The sequence below is a fragment of the Lynx canadensis genome, chromosome D1 (assembly GCF_007474595.2).
Source record: "Lynx canadensis isolate LIC74 chromosome D1, mLynCan4.pri.v2, whole genome shotgun sequence".
In the NCBI taxonomy this organism is placed as follows: Eukaryota; Metazoa; Chordata; class Mammalia; order Carnivora; family Felidae; genus Lynx; species Lynx canadensis.
In genome coordinates this window covers 103,395,440-103,420,693 of record NC_044312.2, presented here as the reverse complement: position 1 = coordinate 103,420,693, position 25,254 = coordinate 103,395,440, and the positions used below count along the sequence as shown (strand labels likewise).

Below are 25,254 nucleotides of genomic sequence, written 5' to 3'. Positions count from 1 at the left end.
CAGCATGAGGAAATTGGCATATTAAAGTCTCCTAACCCATGAACATGATCTTCCTCTCCTCCCGTATAGCCTTTACTTGATTCTTTTCATTGGCATTTTTCATTTTCTACATTCTAGTATTGCACATATTAAGTTAGATTATACCTAATTGCAAATTAATGACCAAAGGGGCTCTGCACACAGTCCAGTCCCTCTACAGTGATATCATGTGGGACCATGTTGGGATTTCAGAGGCTAATGACTGGGTAGAGACTTTTAGAGACCTGGAGTTCTCAGAGGAACAGGACCCCTTTGGGGACATCCAGAGGTCCTCATCCAATCTATCTACAGAAGAAACTTAACTGAGTCTAGGGACTTTGCTTGAGTTGTTAAAAGAGCACACAGATACATTTGGCTTACATTGTCATAAGTTCTATAAAATAAAGTTCATACATTTCAGTATGCTCGTTCCTGAGAGTTTGGATAAATGTATACAGTACATCACCCAGATCAGTATACAAAACAGTCCCATTCATCCGAAATTGTCTCCTGCTTCCTTTATGGTTAACCCCTCTCATCCCCCAGCTTCTCATAACCTCTGATCTGCTGACTCCCCCATATAGTTTTGCTTTTCAAATACAACATGCAACCTCTTGAGTCTGGCCTCTTTCACTTAGCATAATACAATTAAGATGCACGCATTTCCTTGCCTGTATCAGTAGTAGGTTCCTTGTCGTAAAGTTCTTTATTGAGATGTAACTTACATACCACAAAACGTACCAAAGTATGCAATGCGCTGGTGTTTAGTACTTTTACAAACTTGTCCAATCGTCACCCTGGTTAATTGTTGAAGACTTCCGTCACCTCACAAAGAAACTACATACCCAACCATCAGTCAAGGTCCATTGTCCTACAACCTCCCACCAGCCCTAGGAAACCACCAATTTACTTTCTGTCTCTGTAGATTGGCCTAGTCTGTATATTCCCATCATCCATTACATCATAATGGGATCATTTTTGACCGACCTCTTCCACTTGTCATGATGGTTTTGAGGTTTATTCATATTGTAGCAAGTACTGGTACTTCATTCCTTTTTGTTGCCTAGAAACACTCCTTTGCAAGCATAAACCACACTTCGCTTATTCACTCATCACTTGATGGACCTTTGGGTACAGGTAGTGCTGGTGTTTTAGGTATGGGTGCTCATAGAACAGCCTTGCGGCTGGTGTGTGAGGAAGGCACGAACACAGATCTGGGGTCAGGTGTGTGGGCATTCCCATGGCAAGGGAGGCTCCAGGATCTCAGCTGCAGGTGCTTGTGCACTGTCCGTGCAGTTGAAGTAACTATCAAATAATGCAGAACGAAATTAAACAAGACCCAAATAAGTTGAAAGATATCCCACGTTCATGAGAAGGAAACTTCAGTTTTAGTTTACGACATCACTGCGACCCAAAGTGATCCAGAAATTACACAGAATTCCCTTCAAAATTCCAGTAACCTTTTTTGGCCAACACTAAACTGCCAATCTTAAAATTCATGTGGAATAGGAAAGGGCTCAAAATTGCCAAAGAAACCTTGGAAAACGAAGTCAGAGAAATCACACTTCTTGATTTTAAAACTTACTACAAATTTATAGTGATGAAAACAGCGTGGTACTGATGTAAGTGATGGGTCCCTGGGTTCCACTCCTGAAACCAATACTGCACTGTATGTTCACTCACTTGAATTTAAAAAAATTAGTTAAAAAAAGATAGACTAACCAATCAATGGAGTAGAATTGAGAGTTCAGAGATATACCCATATATATGCAGCCAATTGATTTTTGCCGGGATGACAAGCCCATTGAAGGTGGAAAGAACATCCTTTCAGCAAATGATATGCGACAACTTGATTTTCATACATAAAAAAGAAAAGTTGTATCCTTACTTCACATTATATACAAAAAGGGAACTCAAAATGGATCAATGACCTAATATAAAAGCTAACCCATACATTTTTAAAGGAAAACATAGGGTTAAATTTTCACGACTTTAGATTTAACTACAGGTTTTTAAATATGACATCAAAAGCTTAAGCAATAAGAACAAATAAAGCAATAAAACGTCATCAAAATAAAAAAAAACGTTGAATATCAAAAACACCAAGAAAGTGAGAAAACAATCCACAGGATGGGAAATATATTTGCAAATCACACGTCAGATAAAGATTTGATATTTAGAATGTATAAAGAGCTCATACGACTCAATAATGAAAAAACAAAGAACACAATTTAAAAATAGATAAAAGACTTTAATATACATTTCTCCAAAAAAGATACACAAATAATCAATAAGCACGTGAAGAGATGTTCAAAATCATTAATTAAGATTGATATTTAAATACATTAATTCAAGAAATGTAAATTTTTAAAAAAGAAATGTAAATCAAAATCACAGTGAGATACTACCTTACACACGCTAGAAAGGCTGTGTTTTTTAAGACCATACATATATTTTTAATTTTTTAATGTTTATTTTTGAGAGAGACAGAGTGTGAGTGGGGGAGGGGCAGAGAGCGAGGGAGACACAGAACCCGAAGCAGGCTCCAGGCCCGAGCTGTCAGCGCAGAGCCCGATGCAGGGCTTGAACTGGCGAACCGCAAGATCATGATCTGAGTTGAAGTCAGACGTTTCACCGACTGAGCCACCCAGGTGCCCCAAGACTATATATTTTTTAAAGAAAACAATAAGTGTTGAGGATGTGGAGAAGTTGGAACAGTCACTGTGGAAAACCATTTGATATGTCCTCAAAATATAAAACATACAAATACTATGACTTAGAAATTCTATTCATAGGCATATATTCCCCAAAATTGAAAACAGGTACTCAGATACTTGTATTCCAATGTTCATTGCAACATTAATCACAACAGCCAAAAAATGGAAACAATGCAACTGTCCATCAGGAGATGAATGCATAAATAAAATATATCCTGGGTGGCTCAGTCAGTTAAGTGTCCAACTCGATTTCAGCTCAGGTCATGAGCTCACAGTTCGTGGGTTCGAGCCCCATGTCGGGCTCTGTGCTAAGCATGAAGTTTACTTGAGATTCTCTCCCTCTCTCTCTCTCTCTCTCTCTCTGCCCCACCCCAACTCACATGTTCATTATCTCTCTCAAAATAAATGAATAAACATTTAAAAAGGAGGTAATAAATGATAAGGGGACTAGTATTCAAGGATCTATTAAAAAGAAAGACACGTAGACAACAAAACACGAATAGTTTATTATATGTCATGTTAGGCAGGATAGACCATGTGACATATGGTAGAAAATAGGCCCCCAAGTCCAGCGATTTAACACAGCAAAGATTTATTTCTTACTTCTGCTATTACGTGTGCGTCACAGGTTATCCAGAAAAGAAGTCTCTCTGCATGTGTTCATTCAAACACCAATGGAGGCTTTGCCATCTGTAGCTACCTTCTCTGGAACATGCTGCCTCCTCGGCCACCATGGTAGGTGGGAGGCATTACATACTTGTGCACTGGCTTGTCTATGCTTCAACCCAGAAATGACACACATCATACTTCTTCTCCAGCCCGGTACGTAGAACTAGCTCGTGGCTCCACCTAGCTGCAGGAGGGGCAAGGAAGTGTGGGGAACAGATGTAATGTTTGTGTATTGCTAATTTCGTGCCATGGAATGTATCATTGCTTACTGATGATAAAATAGTAACACTTAAATTGATCGATCTCTTTTTTTAATGTTTTTTAAGTTTGTTTACTTATTTTGAGAGAGAGAGAGAACAGGGGAGGGGCAGAGAGAGAAGGAGAGAGATAGAATCCCAAGCAGGTTTCCTCACTGTCAGCACAGAGCCCAAGGTGGGGCTCGAACTCACAAACCAGGAGATCATGACCTGAGCTGAAACCAAAAGTTGGACGCTTAACCGACTGAGCCACCCAGGAGCCCTAAATTGATCTCTTGATATGTGCTAGACATCTCATTTAATCTTTAGGACTGTCCTATGAGGGATGTATAGTATTATCCTTGTTTTTATAGGTGATACTTTGAAGCTTTGAAAGACTGAATACCTTGGCCAAGGTCACCTTGCAACCGAACCAGAACTTGAAGACAAGCCCCATGACTGCTCAGCTCAAACTTGGCAGCAGCTAAACTGGACTGCATTGATAAAGGAGAGATAATTCCGCCTGGTGTTTGTGGTTACAGATGACTATGTGGGGGAAAGAATGGATCCATATCCTTAGTTCTAAACATAGGGAGGGAAATCCCCCTAAATATCCCCAAAGCAGGTCTGCGCTGGTAAGAAAAATGGGTATTTTGTTTAAAAAAAAATTCCTAGGGACGATTGTAGGCCTTTCAGAAAAATGTAGCTATTGGTATGCCTGGGTGGCTCAGTTGGTTAAGTGTCTGACTTCAGATCAGGTTATGAGTTCACAGTCCGTGTGTTCGAGCCCCGAGTCAGGCTGTGCTCAGACGGTGCAAAGCCTGCTTGGGATTCTCTCTCTCCCCTCTCTTTCTGCCCCTCCCCCACTCACACTTCCTCTCTCTCAAAAATAAATAAACTTAAAAACCAAAGATGTAGCTATGAGAAAGCTTGCGTGAGAGTCCTGACGTCACTTAAGCCAAGATTTTAGTGAGGTTTTTATTTTTGTTGCCTGGCGTGGCTGTGGCACCGCTGATTTGCTGACTGGGGGCTCCTCTCCTTAAGCTTTCATTCCCCCGTGTCTTCAAAACCACTCTCAGCTCAAATACACACAGACATTATCTGATGGCTCCTATTAGGTTCAGGACCAACCCTGGATCTGGAGCCTCCTGAGATATCCACTCTCATGACACTAAATGTCCCCCCTGTGATTTATGGGGTGAAAAGGTCATTGACTTGGCCCTGGTATTTGTAGGAGCACAAGCCCAAGTGATGTTCTAGAACACAGTGCTCCACAAGTGGGGAAGGAGCTTCTCCAGCATGATGCTTTCCTGGATGTGGACTTCTGGTCAAGAGTGTGGCCACGAAGATTTTCCATACTCCCTGCCTTGCACCCTCCTTTGTTCCCAGAGCAAAAGTAAGTAACAAGAAAACACACAACCATAACCAATTAGAATGAAAAGGGGGCTGTAGGAGATCCCATCGTGTTAATTTCACAAATGAGGAAAACAAAGCCCAAAGAGGTGAAATGGCTCGATCATAGACCCCTTGTTAGCTATAGCTTCCCATTCTTTCCACTGATTGCAATCGGATATCTTGAATGAATGATTGAGGTCATAGAGTCATAAAGGGAGACCGTGCCTCCTGATCTCTTTTATTTAGAACATGCTAGAAGAGTAGCAGTGCAAATATCATAGCTCCCTTTCTGAATCTCAGGGGTTGTAGAATTTCACCATCTGTTTGGGCATCTCGAGTGAAGAGTCATTTCTTTTAGCGTCAAAGTTGGAACTTTCAATATTATTGGCTGAATTTCCCTCAGGAACTGAGAGATGAGATAGACAATGGAAGGTAATGACTCAGATGGCTTGACTGAAATGTTAGCATCTTTTATGCTTTTCAAAAAACTTCCGTGTTTCCTGTCACATCAGAGCAGGAGAGTAGCCTGCAAGGGAGAGGCACAGGGTTTTGCATCTTGTGAATTAAGAAGATACAGCCAGTAGCAGATCTATACCCAACTGATTTGCAACAGAACTACAATCAGAATTGGGCTTGTATTTGTGGTACAATCATACCCACACCCCTACACCTCAAACTCCCGGATCAAAAAGAGCTGTTTTGTGTTCTATTTGTACCTACAGACAGTATAGATACGGAATTTGCTCAAGATGTTGGCCATTCTTGGTACATTAATGGGATACAGAAATTAACTTTTTTCAAGATAAATGTAATCGGATTCCCATGTTTGTGCATTTGGGCCAAATCTGGCAACTCTAACAAGCACAGACATTGAGAAATTGAGGAACCATTCTTGGGAGCAAGTAACTTCATCGTCAGTAGGGTGTTCTGGCATATTCTGGGCACTTCCATGATCATTCTGTAATACTTTATACACACTTTTATAAAAGCACTTGTCACTTTTGGGGGATAATTTCCAGAGCCGGCTGACTCTGTGCCTTTAAAAAGTCAGGAATCGAGTCATTCATTTTGTAATACCAGCTGCTGGTACAGAGGTGGCTTCTGTGCAAAGCCAGCTTTTGGGGGGGAGGGAGAACAAAAGGGAATTAACACTGTATACTTGGCATGAGCCAGGCATCATGTTAGTAGGGCTCCCTAAATCACTTAATTTCATCTTTTCAGCTGTATAAAATAGATACATTGGGAACTACATGAACTGGGTGTTTCACAGAAAATGAACTGAGGTTTGCAGAGTATAAGTAATGTTCCCAAGGTCACATCCCATCCAGGGTGCTAATCACTGAGTAACATTTTATCTATTCTACTTGGTGTAAATAGTCACCTTAGGCTCTTCTTCTTAAGGGTTGTAATATGTCTATAACCTAACACATTTTTCCCTCTCTTTCCTTTAGAGTTCTACCAATTACTTTTTTTTAAATATGAAATTTATTGTCAAATTGGTTTCCATACAACACCCAGTGCTCATCCCAAAAGATGGCCTCTTCAATACCCATCACCCACCCTCCCCTCCCTCCCACCCCCCATCAACCCTCAGTTTGTTCTCAGTTTTTAAGAGTCTCTTATGCTTTGGCTCCCTCCCTCTCTAACCTCTTTTTCTTTCTACCAATTACTTTTGCACATCAATCCCTAATTGAGATTTTGATTGTGCCATGGATTTTGCTAATTACTAAGACCTATCTGCCTATAATTGTCTATTTATACTATTGAGCTTACCAATTCATACTTTTGTCCATGATGTTTCTTCTGCCTGGTATACTAATAGTGGAGGAGACAGCTTGAATTACTTGAGTTCTTGCTGTGTAACTGACGTTATTTTAAGTGTTTTTGCATGATCTAAGTAATTCTATTCATCTGCCTCAAAGGATGAAAATTGTTATCATTCCCACCTGAAAGATCAGGAACCTGAAATACAGGAAGCTTTTGATTAACTCGACCCACTATTTTGAAAAAGTTGCTTAATGTTATGGATTTTAGACAATATTGCCTGAGTTCAAATCCCCAAGCATACTACCAGATTTGCTACTTAGGCAAGTAACTTACTTCTTTAAGCCTCAGTTCCTTTTGAAGTACAAAGCGAGTAATAATAGAGCTTGCCTCCCAGAGTTGCTAAATGTACTCAATGAGTTAATATATGTGAACGGCTTAGAACGGTTTCCTGACACAAAGTAAGTACTACAGAAGTATTGCTATTATACTAACTAATAATTCTCATATGTCTGGAATCTCCAAAACCACAACTCAGGTGTAATCATCTCCAGAGAGGTTTCCTGAGAGTCTGTGTTGGGCTTACCATATATCTTGGAAGTATATCTACTTCCAAAGTGCCCTGGGCATACATAACCTCTACTTTAGAAATACGTTCTGATGAACATATCTTTGGGATAATAGATCTCTCCCACTAGAGTATTCTTAAAGATGGGGCTGTATCATGTCCTTCCTTCAATATGAAGGATTTTTAATCTAGGAGAAATGTATGTGATGGATTCCAGAGTCAGAAGGGTCTCTGGGGTTGAGAGGGCTTCTCATACTGTAACCATGGCAACCACAGTAAGCTGTTAGCTAAACTGCCACTGGAGGTGAGGACAACCAGACACACAGATAACATGGATGGACACCCACGGCTTGGTCAACGGTACAAAGTCCCTAGGCGAAAATGAAAGTAACACTTTCACCTCCCCCACACTCTCCCTTCCACGAATAAAGCAAAGACATCAATGGTGGTCAGAGATGGAAAACATCAACCTAGGAGAAAAATAAGGACCGTGACATAGAGAGAAAACAACGAAAGTTTTGCTTCAACCTATTGAAAAACTGTTACTTCTTTTTTAGAGTTACTGAAAGACACCAATATCACTAAGCATGTGCCAGAAATCATGACGTTTCCTTCAGGGGCCAACGGTTGAAGTGGAGCAGCCAAGTGAGGACCCTCATGAATTAGAAAGTGAAGAGTGGGTGTCCCTAAAGCAGGATCCCAAATCACTGTACATCTTCAGCTACTATGAACAAGTCAGTGAAGGATCCCGCAGAGAGAAGACGTGTGTTTGATGAGGCTTGCCATTGCATATACCAGTGACTGACAAAATGTTTCTTTTCTCTTCCTTTTTGTTGATTAAGCTTTCACGAACTTGGAATAAGAGTGCTTGCAAGATACGGCAAGTAGTGAGAGTCCCGTTGGTTTAGTGTAATAGAGGATGCCGTACAGCAGACAAGCTGAAATGTGCCTCCAGAGTCATAATACCGTCCTCTGTGGCGGCCATCAGCAAGGACATGTCAGTGTCCTTCCACATAACTTCTAGATGAACGGTTTCGCTCAACTCACCCCCACCCAGTGTGCAGTCCAGCTTGCTGCCTGTGGGTTCCTGCCTTTGACAGAAAGCTGACACACGTGGGCCAGAGACACCATTCACAGTCAGTGAAGGACTGACAGCCATTATCTTGTGTTTGCTCATTAGCATTATCTTGTGTTTGCTCATCTTGTCATAGACGCCTCTCGTGATTCCCAAAGGACTTTGATGGAGAACATTTCAGAGGTGGTGGAATTCATTCTTGTGGGGCTCACAGATGCCCTGGAGATGCAGATCCCTTTGTTTACCATCTTCACTATCATTTACCTCATCATTCTGGTTGGGAACGTTGGAATGATCGTGTTGATTCTGTTGGACTCTCGTCTCCACACTCCCATGTACTTCTTCCTCAGCAACCTCTCCCTCGTGGACTGCGTTTATGCCTCGGCTGTCACTCCCAAGGTAATGGTGGGGTTTCTCACAGGAGATAAGATCATATCCTACAATGCATGTGCTGCGCAGATGTTCTTCTTCTCAGCCTTTGCCACTATTGAAAGTTTCCTTCTGGCCTCAATGGCCTTTGACCGCCATGCAGCTGTGTGCAAACCCTTGCATTACACCACCACCATGACAAGTGCTATGTGTACCTTACTGGCCACTGGATCCTACATCTGTGGACTCTTGCAGTCTTCCATCCATGTTGCCTTCACTTTCCATCTCTCTTTCTGTCATTCCAATGTAATTAATCACTTTTTCTGTGACATTCCCCCAATGCTGTCTCTCTCTTGCTCTGATATCTACATGAATGAGATTGTGCTCTTCACACTGGCAGCATTCAATGTCTTTTTCACCCTCTTGGTTATCTTGAACTCTTATCTGTTCATTTTTATTGCTATCCTGAGGATGCGCTCAGCTCAGGTGCAGAAGAAGGCTTTCTCCACCTGTGCATCCCACCTCACCACTGTTTCCATCTTCTATGGGACAATCATCTTCACATACTTACAGCCAAGTTCTAGTCATTCCATGGACACAGACAAAATGGCGTCCGTGTTCTACACCATGGTCATCCCCATGATGAACCCTTTGGTCTACAGCCTAAGGAACAAAGAGGTCAAGGGTGCATTTCAGAAGGTGGTTGGAAAAGCAAAGTCTTCATTGGGTTTAGCCTACTAATTAGAAATAGCATGCAAACCATATGACAACACTTCTCTTGGACTTCTAGTGTCTAAGAATATATTTTTTAATTCTTTCTTGTCTTTCATTTCTCTGAGTAGTTCCTTCCCAAACGAGACTGGTTTTGTTCATGCTTTGGGATTGTGATTGCATAGGACAAAAATTGGATATCTTTTACCAGAAAGAGGATGGTGCTTCTATCTTAAAACGAAGATTACAAGCCTAGATACTTTGAGATCCCACACTACATTGGTCTAAAGTGATTTGCAGGTGAATCTCATAAGTGTGTGATACCAGAATTACATTTGTAATTACTAAAACTCAAAATAACTCTATGATTTTTGTACATAGTATGGAGATATGGTTCTCGGACATTCATTCTCTTAAGAATTACCTTGAGGGTTGCCTGGGTGGCTCAGTCACTTGAGTGTATGACTTCAGCTTAGGTCATGGTCTCACAGTCCGTGAGATCCATGAGGTCTGTGAGTTCAAACCCCACATCAGGTTCTGTGCTGACAGCTCAGAGCCTGGACACTGCTTCTGATTCTGTGTCTCCCTCTCTCTCTGCCACTCCCTCACTCACCCTCTGTCTCTGTCTCTCTCAAAAATAAATAAACATTAAAAAAAAAAAGAATCACCTTGAGAGGGGCTCCTGGGTGGCTCAGTTGGTTGAGCATCCCACCTCAGCTCAGGTCACGATCTCATGGTTTGTGGGTTCAAGCCCCACATCAGGCTCTGTGCTGACAGCTAAGAGCCTGTAACCTGTTTTGGATTCTGTCTCTCTCTCTCCCTCTCTCTCTCTCTGTCTCTCTCTCTCTCTCTGCCCCTCGCCTGCTTGTGAGTTCTCCCTCCCTCTCACTCGCACACACTCTTTCTCTCTCAAAAATAAATAAATAAAACATTAAAAAAAAAAGAGTTACCTTGAGAGATGTTGAAATGCAGAATTCCAGGAGTTAATTCCAGATAATCTAATTTAGTATATTTCTGGTAGAGCCCAGAAATCTGTATAATTATCCACCATTATCCACATATACCTGGATCCTGAACTTAGCACAAATGCCAGTGGGGAGTATAGATAATGAGGGATACTATGTGAGTTTAATCTATTTAGTTCCTGAATTTCAGAGAGAAAAACAGAGTTCAGAGGGTGAAAATATACCCATCCCTATTCCTTACCTGTGTTCTAATAAAGCTCATATAAGAGAGTCTGGATAGGAAAGTCTGCCTACATTCTTAACAAGCTTTCCCTTTATTTCAGAAGAGGTTGGTGTGCAGGTTGCACTTTGAGAACTGTTTCCTGAGACCAGTGGTTCAAAAGCATCATTACAAGGTGAGCAGCATCAGCTTCACCTAGCACTTTTTAGAAGGTGCCAATTATAGAAACCCCCACCCCAGACCGACAGAACCAGAAACTCTAGGACTATAAGCCAGCTATTTGCATCTTAGCCAGTCCTTCTGGTGATTCCGAAGCATACTTAGGTTTGAAAACCATTGGACGCAACCCAGAAACACTAACCTAGAACAGTAGTTCTCAACCTTGACTGCACATAACACTAATCTAGAGGAGATTTTTTTAAATACTGCTGCCTGGATCCCAGCTCCAGAGTGTAGGATTTAATGCATCTAGGGATAAGACCTGAGCACCAAGAGATTGTCCCCAGAGCCTGTTACAAAGAAGGGATTGAGACTCCCCCCCCCCAAAAAAAAAGATGATATTTATTTATCATCTAGTGTCTACGCATTATTTGCATATGTGAGCTCATTCAGATCCCACACTACCTCTGAGGTGATCAGCCAGGTAGAGAGGAGGAAATGGAGGCTAAGACACAGGCAGATAGTGGCAAAGTGAGAACTTTGAACCCAAGTCTGTGGGACTCCAAAGCACACTCTCTCCAGTTTAGTTCCGCTAACAATCATTTAACACCATAACACCATAACACCATGTAGAGGGCATAAGGAATACTAAGATGAAGAATCATTCTCTTTTATCAAGGACCACGTGTCTTCTCAGTATAATACAATTATCTTTGTAATAAATCACTAGGACTCAAAGGGACATGAAGAGTCACAATAATATTGAGCTAGCATCTCCTTGAAACTGTTTAAATATCCTTTAATGTGGACATTCTGAAGACCCCAAATCCCCACTGCTCATCCAAGCTCTAAGTAGGAGGGTATTAAGCAACATAGGTTTTTGAGGTCATCAGACATACGTAAAGAGGACAAGAGCCCATGAGCTCCGTCCATGCGTTGCTGCTACTTACAGTAAAACCCTTGCTGTCTGGGAAGCCCTGTTATCCCTGTTTTCCAGAAGCTTCGTACTACACATTCAGTTGGATAAAGACACGCCGATGGGAATCCTGCATGCTCCAGTGAACATCTTCGTTTAAGAAGGTGGAAGACCATGAACCTTAACATCCGATGTGCTCACCTTCATCAAATCCCAAGTGTCTCATCGCCTTACTGGGAAGAAATAAGAAAAAGACAGTAAAGGGCGAATGTGTGCACAGAAAGCCTTCATGCCCTGACCTTTGAAGTCCTGGAGGGCTAGTGTAGGGGATTAGTCACAAGAGCTGTGCAGCACATTCAGCAGGCAGGTTTAGACGGTGATTTAACCACGTCTAACACCCTGTGGTGGACAGCAATGGGATAACGTAGCAACTGATCTCCCAAATATGCTTCCGTAACCTTTTAATAGAAACATGTAGGGGCGCCTGGGTGGCGCAGTCGGTTAAGCGTCCGACTTCAGCCAGGTCACGATCTCGCGGTCTGTGAGTTCGAGCCCCGCGTCAGGCTCTGGGCTGATGGCTCAGAGCCTGGAGCCTGTTTCCGATTCTGTGTCTCCTTCTCTCCCTGCCCCTCCCCCGTTCATGCTCTGTCTCTCTCTGTCCCAAAAATAAATAAACGTTGAAAAAAAAAAATTTAAAAAAAAAATAAAAAAAAAATAAATAAATAAATAAAAAAATAAAAAAAAAAGAAACATGTAATAAATTTATACAATCAAAAGTTTCTGTCAGATTATTTCTGGGGATGGCAGCTGCTATAGACTGAATGTGTGCTCCCAAATCTCATATATTAAATGCTAGCACCCTATGTGATAGTAGTAAGAGATGGGTCTTTCAAAGGGGGCAGATTAGTCGTCTAATGCATGTGATTAATGCTGTTAAAAAAGAAATCCCAGGGAGGTCTCTTGCCCTTTCAACCATGTGATGAAATAGCAAGACAGCTATCTGTGACCCAGGAAGCAGGCTCTCATCAGACACGGAATCTGCCAGCGCACTGACCTGAAACTTCCAGCCTCCAGAACTGTGAAAAATAAATTTGTTCTGCATAAGCCACCCAGTCTATGATATTTTGTTACAGCAGCCTGAGCAAGCTAAGACATAAGCATGAGGAACACATGAGTGAACTCAAGCCCTTCCCCAAACTATTAACCGTGACTTTGACTTTAACAAGACACTAAACTTCAAGATCAACAGTGAGGGGAAATTTTTTTAGGTGAGCCACAGAAGAATGAAATAATATCCTCAGCACTCCGGTTCAATGAGGCCAAAATGTAGTTTTCTACAACTTAAAAGATATCCCTGGACCTGGCATCTAATGGGGACTATATTCTCCTGATGACTGCTCTTAACTCATACATCAGCCCTCTCTCCTCTACCAGGCTTGGTTTTTACTAGGAATCATTAGATGCTTATTCAATGAGAAATTAAATTAATGACTGAAGAAATAGGTGAATGGATGGCTACATGAGTGAATAAATACATGAGTGAATGAATGGAGATTGAGCAAATGAGTCAGTGCCAAGCTGGGTCCCTAATGGATTCAAGATTTGCTCATTTTTTTTTTAATTTTTTTTTCAACGTTTATTTATTTTTGGGACAGAGAGAGACAGAGCATGAACAGGGGAGGGGCAGAGAGAGAGGGAGACACAGAATCGGAAACAGGCTCCAGGCTCTGAGCCATCAGCCCAGAGCCCGACGCGGGACTCGAACTCGCGGACCGCGAGATCGTGACCTGGCTGAAGTCGGACGCTTAACCGACTGCGCCACCCAGGCGCCCCAAGATTTGCTCATTTTATGAGCCCAAATAGAGGACATATCTCAGGTCACCCCACAGTGACATATCTCAGGTCATCCCTCATTCCATGGAAGTACAAACCATTTTCACTAACTAAACTCAGTGCTTATATCTGAGGGTCCACGGGTCACCCTTTGAGCTTTTGAGGCATTCCAGAAGATCATGAAATTCAAGATTTTAAAAATGATTAATTTGAGCCTAACATAAGGAAATAATAAATAACAGGGTTCCAACCCTTATAAGAAAATTTCTACTGGAAATATGGAACAGCAAAAAACAATGGCCCAATTTCTTCTACCCCCTGGATCGATAGAAAGAAAAGCAGAGGGGATAAGAACTGGCACCCACTGAAGGCTCTCACTGTGATAGTGTTAGATTTGTCCTCTCTCTAGATGACAGTGAAAGCTTATATTCCTCATGGGGGCCTCATAGCTTGAGTTGTCACTCCTCGCAAAGCCAGACTGCAAGAACAAGACTGCTATTTTTTTCTCTCTAAAGAATTCTGATTCGAAAGACAAGCATCCAGAAAAGAAGTCACTAATGGCCTTACAACCATAAGAAAATGGTTTCGCAAACTCTCCATTCTGAAGGAGTGTTTTTAAATTGTACTAGTAGTTGGAAAGAAAGAAAGGAGAAAGGGAGGGAGGGAGGGAGGAAGAGAGAGAAAGAAAGAAGAAATGAAGGAAGGAAAGAAGGAAGGGAGAAAGAGAGAGGAAGGAAGAGGGAAGGAAGAAAGGAGGGATGGAGGAAGGAAGGAAGAAAGAAAGAAAGAAGGAAGGAAGGAAGGAAAGAAGGAAGGGAAAAAGAAAGAAAGAAAGAAAGAAAGAAAGAAAGAAAGAAAGAAAGAACTAATGCAATGGTTAAATCAAAAGTCTTTGATGGGAGACAACCTGGACTCAAACTATGTTAATAGTGCCTGGTGCATAACAATAGTAACTACTTCAGAGAGTTGGGGTAAGATTTAATGAGATAATACATTTTATGTACTCAGTACGGTGTTTGGCATGCTGTAAAGAAACAAATTTTAAAATTATTTTTATTATACCTTTAGCAAAAGTATAGAGAATATCACATCTCTCTGCCCCGCCTCCCCCCCCCCCCACTTCATAACCATCTGACCTTATTTCTCCACTCCTGAAGGTTTTTTAATTTTCTGACCCAGACCTGTGTTTATATCCTATATCCACCTGAGGACATCTCCCTGGGGCCAAGGACCATACTGGGAAACCACAACAAAGACCAATTTCTCTGTCTAACTCTGTTTAACCAACCGGTCAAGATAGGTTTAATATTGTGACCCCAGCTGCAGAATGGTCTGGTTCTTCTCTCTTTGGAGCGTCCAGGAGATATTGAAAATGCAGGACTTTAATGTCCTTCTCATCATCAGTACTGACATATAAATTTTAAAATGTCAAAGAATATGGAGATTAGTGCTATTCTTGCAACACGTGTACCCAAAACACATGTACACACTGCAAATCTTTTTAGTTCTCAAAGTTTTCCATGAGTACTTCATAAAACTAGCATTTCTAATGTTCTAGTGAGAGAGAGGCAGATGTGCTTTGTGATAGCATGTGTGTATTTTCTTGACGGCTTCCCCGAGAGAGTGCTATTTGCTGAGAATGGGGCTAGAGGGTGAAAAGAAGAGGGAGGGTGAGACAGAGAAGATACTGAGCATGTGTGGATGTGAGGGAGTAATTGAGTCACATCCTGTCGGGAAAGGAGTTGCTCCTTGGCATTGTGTGAAAACCCTCCCATACAAGGGTTGATGAATCCATCAAGAATAATTTATTCCAACTCCAAATTCTACCATGCGTGTGAATGTCAGCACCGTTATGCAGGCAAACACTTCTAACTTGTTGATTGGGATAAACCTTACCGATCTGAGGTTAGGACATTTGGAACCCATTGAAGGTTATTTGCTACATGATAGTCAATGTTCCTCCTTACGGGCCGAGTGAAATTTCATCTGTAATCATTCATTTAACATCTGAGAAGAAAGTAATGAGAAAAATCTCCTTCCACAACTGTAACTACATAGAAATTCTACACCATGTATTTTAAAATACATACTTTTGGGGTGCCTGGGTGGCTCAGTAAGTTAAGCATCAGTGATTTTGACGCAGGTCAGGATCTCACTGTTCATGAGATCGAGCCCCACATGAGGCTTGCACTGACAATGTGGATCCTGCTTGGTATTCTCGCTCGCTCGCTCTTGCTCTCTCTCTGTACCTCCCCTGTTAGCGCTCTCTCTGTCTCTCAAAATAAATGAATAGACCTTAAAAAAAATAATAAAGTACATACTTTTGCTCTAAGATATGACTGGACTTATAACCTGACCACGATAGGCTGAAAGTAGTCTGGCAACTTAGTTGGGTGAAGGCGAGAATAACGCGCCTGCTCGTGGCAAAGGCATTCACATACGCAATAGCTAAGTCAAGCCACCCATTTGCTTCGGGCATCAGATTATAAACATAAGAACAAACATGATATCTCATTATAAATACAATGACCAAATAAGTTATTATCATGGAAATGTGTGGGAATGGGGCAGAGCTCAGCACAGGGAAATATGCTATGATTGACAGGGGAAATGAGGAAGCTACGAGCGATAGCGGGCTGCTGTTCTCCCATATGTTCTCTGTTCCTTGAGAGAGAAGTAGAAATTGTAGACTTTTGAGGTGAGAGGGGACCATAGACATCACCTGGTTCAACCATGCATAATATAGATGAAGAAATTCAAATATAAAAACCTTCAAATTTTGCCTGAGTTGACTTAGCATTTAAGTGGCAAAGCTCAGCCTAAAATTCACATTCCCAGTTGCCCGGGTGAGGATAATTTTTATGTAGTCTACTGCTTTGGGGAACCCTGAGCTGGCACGAATGTTTCCCATAGATTGAATTTGCCAGAATACCCATCCTTATGTTCCTATGGGTTGGGTTTAGGTTCGAATGAGGACACCACCCTGCGGTCCCCAGACAACAGTTGTCTGTGACTATCAAGGTGCCTGTTAACTTTGTCACAGTTGATCAATGCAGGAAATTTCCTCCCAATATTTTTTAGTTTAATTTGGTTTAAGTAAGGCCACTGGGGAAATTCCTCCTCTTTGGGACCCATTATTTTAAGACATCCTATAGAGCACTGAATTATGTGGCTAAATCAGGCAAAATGGACTCTGAGTAAAGAGGAGAATGCAGAAAAGGAGTCTGGTCCTTCCATGAACTCTGGCTTAGAATAATTCCAAAGTATACCCACTTTCCTTATGTTCCTCTTTATGTTTCCCTATTCCAAGAATGGCTTTCTAAAACCTGACTCTCTTCCTGAACACGAGCACACTCTTTGCCATACACATCTAGATATTACAAAGACATCACCTACTGGTTACTTTTCATTTCCAGGGGATTATACACATCTGGATCCCATGTATTCATATTTCATTTCATTCTCAAAGAACAGAATACATAGGGTCAGGAAGCATTCTGAAAGAAGTGCCTTAATCATCTATAGGCAGAAACAAAAAAATTTTTGCCTTATGAATGTTCTTTGGTGGCTGACGGAATGAAGTGAATTGCAAGGAGGTAAGGAAACATCTTAAGAGACTTTACTTTTTAAAAACTAATGGTTATTTTTTTTTCCTAATTGATCTTAACCTGCTGCATATAATACTTCAGGGCAAGGATAGGCAAACTAGGCTATAAACCAAATTCAGCCTCTTTTTGTGCAGCCCTTGAGCTAGGAGTATGTTTTGTACTTTAAGAGAAAAGAATAAAAAAGAGAGAGAGAGGAGATTGGGAAGGAGGGAGGCAGAAAGAGAGAGAGAAGAAGAGAAGGACAGGAAGGAGGGAAGGAAGGAATGAAGGAGGGAAGGAAGGAAGGAAGGAAGGAAGGAAGGAAGGAAGGAAGGGGCAAAGAGGGAGGGAGATACATAATACACAAGGACCCCATGTAGCCTACAATGCCTAAAATATTTTCTATCTTGTCCTTTATAGAAAAAGTTTGCTAATCCCTACTTTAGAGTGCAGGAAGAAATTTCAAAGTAATTGTAAGAAGGGTTAAATAAATCAAATAGCTTAGTGGTTTGGACATAATTCTCCACACTCCCCAGATGAGGACAATGAGGCTTACTTAGATTGTGGTTTGTCCAAAATCACGTAACTCAGAAGTGGTGAAGCCAGGGCCCAAACTTAGGTCTTTCTTTTCCAGATCCAAAATGCTTGGGCTTAAATCACAACTCCACCATGGACCAGCTGTTGAATCTCAGACTATTTAATCTTTCTCAGTTCTTGATCTGTAAAATACGCATAAAATATGACCCAGCTCATGGTGTAGTTGCGAGGTGCGTCTGAATTAATACATGTGGAGAGTTTACCAGAGTGCCTTCACATTGTGACACGAGCCATTATTATTATGTTTGAATATGCTGCCAAGGCACCTAAAGGAGCTTTTGCGAAATGCCAGAGAAATAAATGTTAAAAAGTTAAATTTATAGTTCCTTCTGCACATCAGGATTCTAAAAGCCTTTCAATGCTTATCTCCTCTGCAGGTCACAAAGAGACTATTTAGTTTTTCCCAAATGTGCTTGACTATGTATATATGTATCCATGTACCTATTTATTCGTTTATAAATGTATGTATGTATCTATCTATCCATCCATCCATCATCTTTCTATGTAGGAGGAGAGGTCTTTTATAACTTTGATATTCTAGAAAGGTTACATAGGAAACTCTCACTTAGAAGAGTTTTTCCCAAATTCTGTTAAACATCAGGTCTCCCTTACATGATTAAAGACACACATCATTTTTCATATTTTTTAAAATGGTTTCCCCAGAGCTGAGACTAAGATTTCAGTAGGCGTCAGGTGCTCAATAAATGCTAGCTAGCTTTCTTGCTTGCTTGACGGTGCTTAGTCTGATGCAGGCACAGCAGTCTTGGAACTGAGACAGTTTTGCAGCAGTTCATACAAACAGCACCTTACCCAGAGGTGCAGAGAGAAGGAGAATCAGGAATTCTTCCTAGATAATTGCTTCCTGAGCAGAAACCTGTAGAAATTAGCTAGGAAGAAAGGAAGGAAAAGTCACCCAGGCTGACGGACTTCCAGCCATTTCAGGAGAGAAACAAGATAGTAGTCAAGGGATTGGAGAGGGTGAGCACTGGGAAGAGATAGGCCCCTCTTAAAAGCTAGACACACGAAGTGAAATAAGCCGGTCACAAAGAGACATACTGTAGGGTCCCACTTATATGAGGAAACCAGAGTAGTCAAAGTCACAGACACAGAGGGGGTGGTTCAGTAGTTAAGGGTCCGATTTGCTCAGGTCCTGATCTCATGGTTCCTGAGTTTGAGCCCTGCATCAGGCTCTCTGCTGTCAGCACAGAGCCTGCTTAGGATTCTCCGTCCCCCACTCTCTGCCCCACCCCCTGCTCGTGAGCTTTCTCTCTCTCTCTCTCAAAAATAAATAAACATTAAGAAAAAATCATAGTCACAGAGAGTAGAATTGCAGTTGCCAGGGGCTGGGAAGGAAGAGAGATGGGGAGTTATTTAATGGTATAGAGTTTCACTCTTGCAAGATGAAAAGATTCCTGTCGATAATGGCATTGATAGTTGCACAAAAATCTGAATATACTTAACACCATTGAACTATACACTTAAAAGCAATTAAAATGGTAAATATTGAGTTATATAGATCTTACAATAGGAAATGTTTGGGAGGGGGAAGAGCTGGGCAACGCACAAGGCACTGTGTGTATATTTTTACTAACATGAACACGAACGCTGCAGATTGTCAGCTAAGGAAACTGAGCTTTGTAGGTTTACTTATTAAGTAAATTTTCAAGGCCAGAGAGCTGGTGTGTGGCAGAACCTGGATTCAAATGCAGCTGAAAGGACCTTAGAGCCTGTGTGTTTTCACACAGGAATAATTAACGCAAGAATTTCCTTCACAGTGGTCAGGGGACAATATGGTGGGGACAGTATGGAGTAGCAGGGCTTTTTCTCAGGCTTCTCTAATCATACTTTGTAGGAGACTGCCTCCCTCTCTACATGTATGGATTCAGAGATTGAATATTTGCATTAGACTCTCCAATGGAATTGTTCCAACAAATCTGTCTTTTCTGTGTAGGTCTTTGGGACGTCTTGTGAAAGTTACCAAGTAATTGATAACAGATTAAAAGAATGAAATCCAAGAACCAAAGAGTGTAGGGGAGACTCTACCTTCTCATAACTAAATCTTGTTGGCTCAGGATCTTAGTTTTGTCCTTACCTGTATGATTTCTTTATGATTTCCTTTTTGATTCTGCTTTTTAAGAATATGCTTTCTGGCCATCCAAAAATAAATGTCAGCATATGATAATTTTTAAAAATTCATATCAAAATGAATATTGGCCCATTATTCCATACTGTAGTTATTTGAAAAATAGTTTGAGTTAACATTTAGTGAATGTTTATAAGGACAGATGCCATATTAAGTGCTTTTAATTTATTTTCATTATATTGTCCAAGTGCCTTTATTGTCATTCCCATGTTATGGATTTTAAAAATTGAAGTGTATGGATTTTATGTAAAGTGCCCATGATTCCTTTGAACCCAAGGAGTCTGATGGCAGAAAACATGCACTTAGCCAATCTGCTATGCTGCCATACCTTTATCATGAATTGGAGACTCACATATTTATGAGTATTTTCTGTCTTACTGAGCTCTCTATTCCTGCATGTATTTTTAATTGATTTAATTTTGATATACAACATGTTATTATTTAATGCTACAATTTAATAGTTAATGCAAGCCTCACCCTCACTCTTTTTTGAACATCCATTCTCACTTGGCTGTTCTTCCAAATAAACTTTAAAATCACATTATGAAATACATGCACACGCACACAAAAGTGTGCACATATACAAACTCAAATTATCTTGGGATCTGTATCAGACTCATACCAACTACATGCATTATTTTTAAGATACATAATATTGCTAAAATGTTGAGTTTTTCCACACAAAAAAGCTCTACTAGCTGCCTTAAATTTGTCTTATGATTACATTACAGTGTTTGACACTTTATATTTGTGAGGCTATTGGGATTAGAATGTTCTAAGTACTTATTGCTGGTACAGAGAAAAACTTTTGTGCCTTCTGTAAAGTAAAAGCCCTTTCATCCAATGCAATCAGAGCCAGAAATTGATCAGATCATTGAAAAGGCAATTACGAAAAAAATTAAATTTATTATCATTTTTACATTATTTATTTATTTTTATTTTTGAGAGAGTGTACGAACAGGGGAGGGGCAGAGAGAGAAGGAGACACAGAATTCAAAGCAGGCTCTAGGCTCTGAGCTGTCAGCACAGAACCCGACTGGGAACTTGAACCCCAGACCACGAGAACATGACCTGAGCCAAAGTTGGATGATCAACTGACTGAGCCACCCACACACCTGCGCAAAAAATCAATTTTAAAATGTATGTATTCCTTAAAATCTTTAACATATAATTGCATAAGCATATTTAAAACACATAACTGCACGTTTTTACCCCCATTTCTGTATCCATTTTGTTCTTTTTTTCTTTTGAATAATAGCTTCCTTCTTTAATTTTCCTCTTTAACTTTGGAAAAAGACGTATATGTTTATATTATGTATATTTGGAAAAATACATTCTCTTTGTGTTTAATATTAAAGTGATCAATATTAAATATTGAAGAATTGGGCACCTGGGTGGCTCAGTCAGTTAAGCACCCAACTCTTGATTTCCACTCAGGTCATGGTCTCAAGGTTCGTGAGATCGAGCCTTGCGTCAGGCTCTGTGCTGACAGCACAGAACCTGCTTGGGCTTCTCTCTCTCCCGTTCTCTCTGCCCCTCCCTCCCCCTCCCTCTCTCAAAATAAATAAAAAACATTTTATGAATAAATAAATAAATATTAAAGAATGTATAAAGAATAAACTTCTCTAACCACCCACATCTCAATAAAGTTTATACTTTAATCATATAAAGTCTATATATAAGTCACTCTTTACACAGTGTGAGAAAATTAACAGTTTTCCCTCTCTCTCCTTTCTCCTTTCCATTTTTCATATTTTTCATATCAGTTGAGAGGTTTTAGCTCTGGAGTACTCTTAAAAATTATTTTTCATAATAAACTTCTTAAGAATTATATTGGTCATTGAAGAGGGCATCTTTTGGGATGAGCACTGGGTGTTGTATGGAAACCAATTTGACAATAAATTTCATATATTAAAAAAAATTATATTGGAAACTTCCGTTCTTTATAAAACAATACTTGGAATAATTATTTAGACACAGCAGGGTTTTACTGTTTTACTTCTCACGATATTTATATCACACAACACCCAACACTTCGCTTTCGTTTGGTTTTTTTTAACAAACTAGATGATTTGAGGAATTGAGTTATTTTTTTCTGCACGAAACGTGCCTTTATTCTAACTCGGACAATAAAACAACTCAGCGAAGGAAGATCCGGCCCTTTCTGTCGCTCTCTTGCAGGGGACATGTTTGCCAGGAGCCCCGTCCTCAACCAGTCCGGCCCCACCGAGTTCGTGTTCCGCGCCTTCACCACCGTCCCCGAATTGCAGGCCCTCCTCTTCCTCCTCTTCCTCCTGCTCTACTTGATGATCCTTTGTGGCAACGCGGCCATCGTCTGGGCGGTGCGCACACACAGCTCGCTGCACACCCCCATGTACTTCTTCCTGTGCAACCTGTCTTTCGTAGAGATCAGCTACACCACAGTGGTGGTGCCTCTGATGCTTGCCAACCTTTGGGGCGCCCGGAAACCCATTCCGCTGGCTGGCTGTGGGGCCCAAATGTTCTTTTTTCTCACGCTTGGCGGCGCTGACTGCTTCCTCTTGGCAATCATGGCATACGATCGCTACGTGGCCATCTGCCACCCGCTGCGCTACACCCTCATCATGACCCAGAAGCTGTGCGTCCGGATGGTGCTGTGCGCCCTGGGCCTGGCCCTCCTCCTCTCCCTGCAGCTCACCTGCTTGATCTTCACCTTGCCCTTCTGCGGGCACCGCCGGGAAATCAACCACTTCCTGTGCGACGTGCCTCCCGTCCTGCGGCTGGCCTGCGCCGACATCCGCGTGCACCAGGCGGTGCTCTACGTGGTGGGCATCCTGGTGCTGACCGTCCCCTTCCTGCTTATCTGTGTGTCCTACGTGTTCATCGCCTCCGCCATCCTGCGCATCCGCTCCGCCGAGGGCCGCCGCCGGGCCTTCTCCACCTGCTCGTCTCACCTCACCGTGGTCCTGCTGCAGTATGGCTTCTGTGCCTTGGTCTACCTGCGTCCCCAATCGGGCTCGTCGGTGGATGAGGACCGCCAGTTTGCCCTAGTCTACACCTTCATCACCCCCCTACTCAACCCGCTGATTTACACCCTTAGGAACAAGGATGTCAAAGGTGCCCTGAAAAAGGCCATCAGTAGCAAAGGAACAGCTGAAGCTCTCTGAAGTTTCAGGGGGACTTGAAACAGGTCCCTGAGCATAGGACAACAGTGAAACCCTTACCACAAATGCCAGATTTATATTTATTTCTCCAAAGTTTGGATTTTCATTTCTTCTGTCCCTAACATGCTTGTTTGCTACAGTTCACTTTCATGTTTTTAAAGTTCTCTGAACCTTTAAAACTGAAAATTGACAAGATTTCTGTAGGCTATTATTCACTTAGCCACGGATTAAAAGTCTACATTTATTCTGAAGCAATGTTATTATCTTTGAAGCTTCCTCTTGAGAAGCAATGGTATTAGCTGATTGCTTGGAAAATGTTCATAAGGATATCTCACCTAAAATGCCTTATTCTTGTTTTGTGTTTAGAGTATGACAGAGTTGCCTGGGTGGCTCAGTCGGTGAAGTGACCTGCTCTTGATTTCGGCTCAGGTCGTGATCTCACGGTTCATGGGTTTGAGCCTCGCGTTGGGCTGTGAACTGACAGAGTGGAGCCTTCTTGGGATTCTCTCTCTCCCTGTCTCTCTCTGCCCCTCCCCTGCTCACACTCTCTATTTCTCTCAAATAAATAAGCTTAAAAAAAAAAAAAACCTTTAAAGTATGACAAGTAATAACCTGGTTAATGCACCTATTTCCTTCATTAAGCCTCTTTTGTACATTACAAGGTCCTGTGGTTGGTTCTAACCTATGCTCCCACATTCAATCCAGGAATGTACAAGTAAGTTAGGAAAGGTGGTGCAGAATCAGTTTGCTCTGAGAGTTAACATGTGTTGAGAATAACTTATGCCAACATAGACCCCCTAAGTTGTGGGAAAACAAGAGTGGGTCACCAAGTATCATGGTCAAACCCTCCAGCGGTCATCCTCCGTATTGGTCAACATTCTCCAGAGAAACAGAACAAACAGGATAGAGAAAGAGGTGTTTGCAAGCAGTTGGCTCACACAGTTGTGAAGTTTGGCAAATCCAAAATGTTCGGCCGAGGCCAACAGGCTGAAAGTTCCAGCAGGCATCAGTTGCCATCTTGAGTTTGAAGGCAATGGAAAAAGAATCCCTTCCTTTTCTGGCTGTCTCAGCCTTTTCTCTCAAGACCTTTAAGAGATTAGATGAGGTCCATCCACATTATGGAGGGTAAGCTGCTCTGCACAAAGTCTACTTATTTACATGTTCAGCACATCTGAAAAACACCTTCATGGCAGCATCTTGACTGGTGTTTGACTAAACAACCGAGTACCATAGCCTAGCCATTTGACTAATAAAAGTAATCATCACTATCCACCCCCTGTCCACTTGACGTTCATACTCATCTCCTTAGACCATACTTGACCTCCAAATAAAGACAATAACAGCCATATTTCTACCAACCTGATAACAATTATCATGTCTATAAACAAAAATGTACTTTTCCCCCCCAAGAGAATGCAAAGTCTTTGGGTGATGTTCACCCTTGTCCTTTATACTCTGTAACTTAAATACTATGATGTAAAGTTAATACATTTTACGTTATATTTTAATGGGATAAGAGAGGGAAGAAAATACACACATACATACACACAAACATATTCTTTAAAAAAAAATAAAGAAGAAACACACCTAACAATTGCAGTCTTCATTTCTGCAAATGGTTATGTGCTCAAAACTGATGTTTATAAATCCCTTCTTTCAATACCCATTCCGTATTCCCTTTCTCCTTAGAAAGTATCCTAGCTTGCCATGGTTCTTTATGTAGTGGAGTGACTCAAACTTTCCTTCCCAAAAGGTCTGGGACTTTTACAGTCTTCCTTGAATTGAATTGTTGTAGTGGCCCATTCATTTTAACCACAGGGCATGGTAGTACTAAGACATACCCTAAGGGATTCCCTTGAAAGACACTCTTCAGTACCTCTATTATGAAGCAACAGTCCAATTTCCCCTTCGTAATCAGGATGTTACCCCAGTCAGTACAGTAATACCTTGTTTACCTGTTGATTCAGGGTCATGAGGAGCCCAAAGTGGCCAGGTGACAGTCTTAACTTCCAGTTCAATAGAATCATTGTTGTGTCTCATGGTGGAATCATTCCTTCCATTGGTACAGAGACCTCTTGACCAGCAAAGCATAATGTCATGGGGACAGAAAAGAATAATTTTGCTGGTGGATGACCAGAATCCATTCCCATTTCCACCCACTGATTTGCA

General features: G+C 41.4%; 2 protein-coding genes across 2 annotated transcripts; both read left to right on the top strand.

Annotated features, from left to right (window-relative positions):
• Positions 1–8,607: 8,607 nt before the first annotated feature.
• LOC115525513 (olfactory receptor 5B12-like) lies at positions 8,608–9,552 on the top strand. Its single transcript, XM_030332737.1, has one exon. The coding sequence runs from the start codon at positions 8,608–8,610 to the stop codon at positions 9,550–9,552; it is 945 nt and encodes a 314-aa protein (XP_030188597.1).
• Positions 9,553–22,128: 12,576 nt separating this feature from the next.
• Positions 22,129–23,088, top strand: LOC115526417 (olfactory receptor 10Q1-like). The gene has a single exon (XM_030333816.1). The coding sequence runs from the start codon at positions 22,129–22,131 to the stop codon at positions 23,086–23,088; it is 960 nt and encodes a 319-aa protein (XP_030189676.1).
• Positions 23,089–25,254: the final 2,166 nt, after the last annotated feature.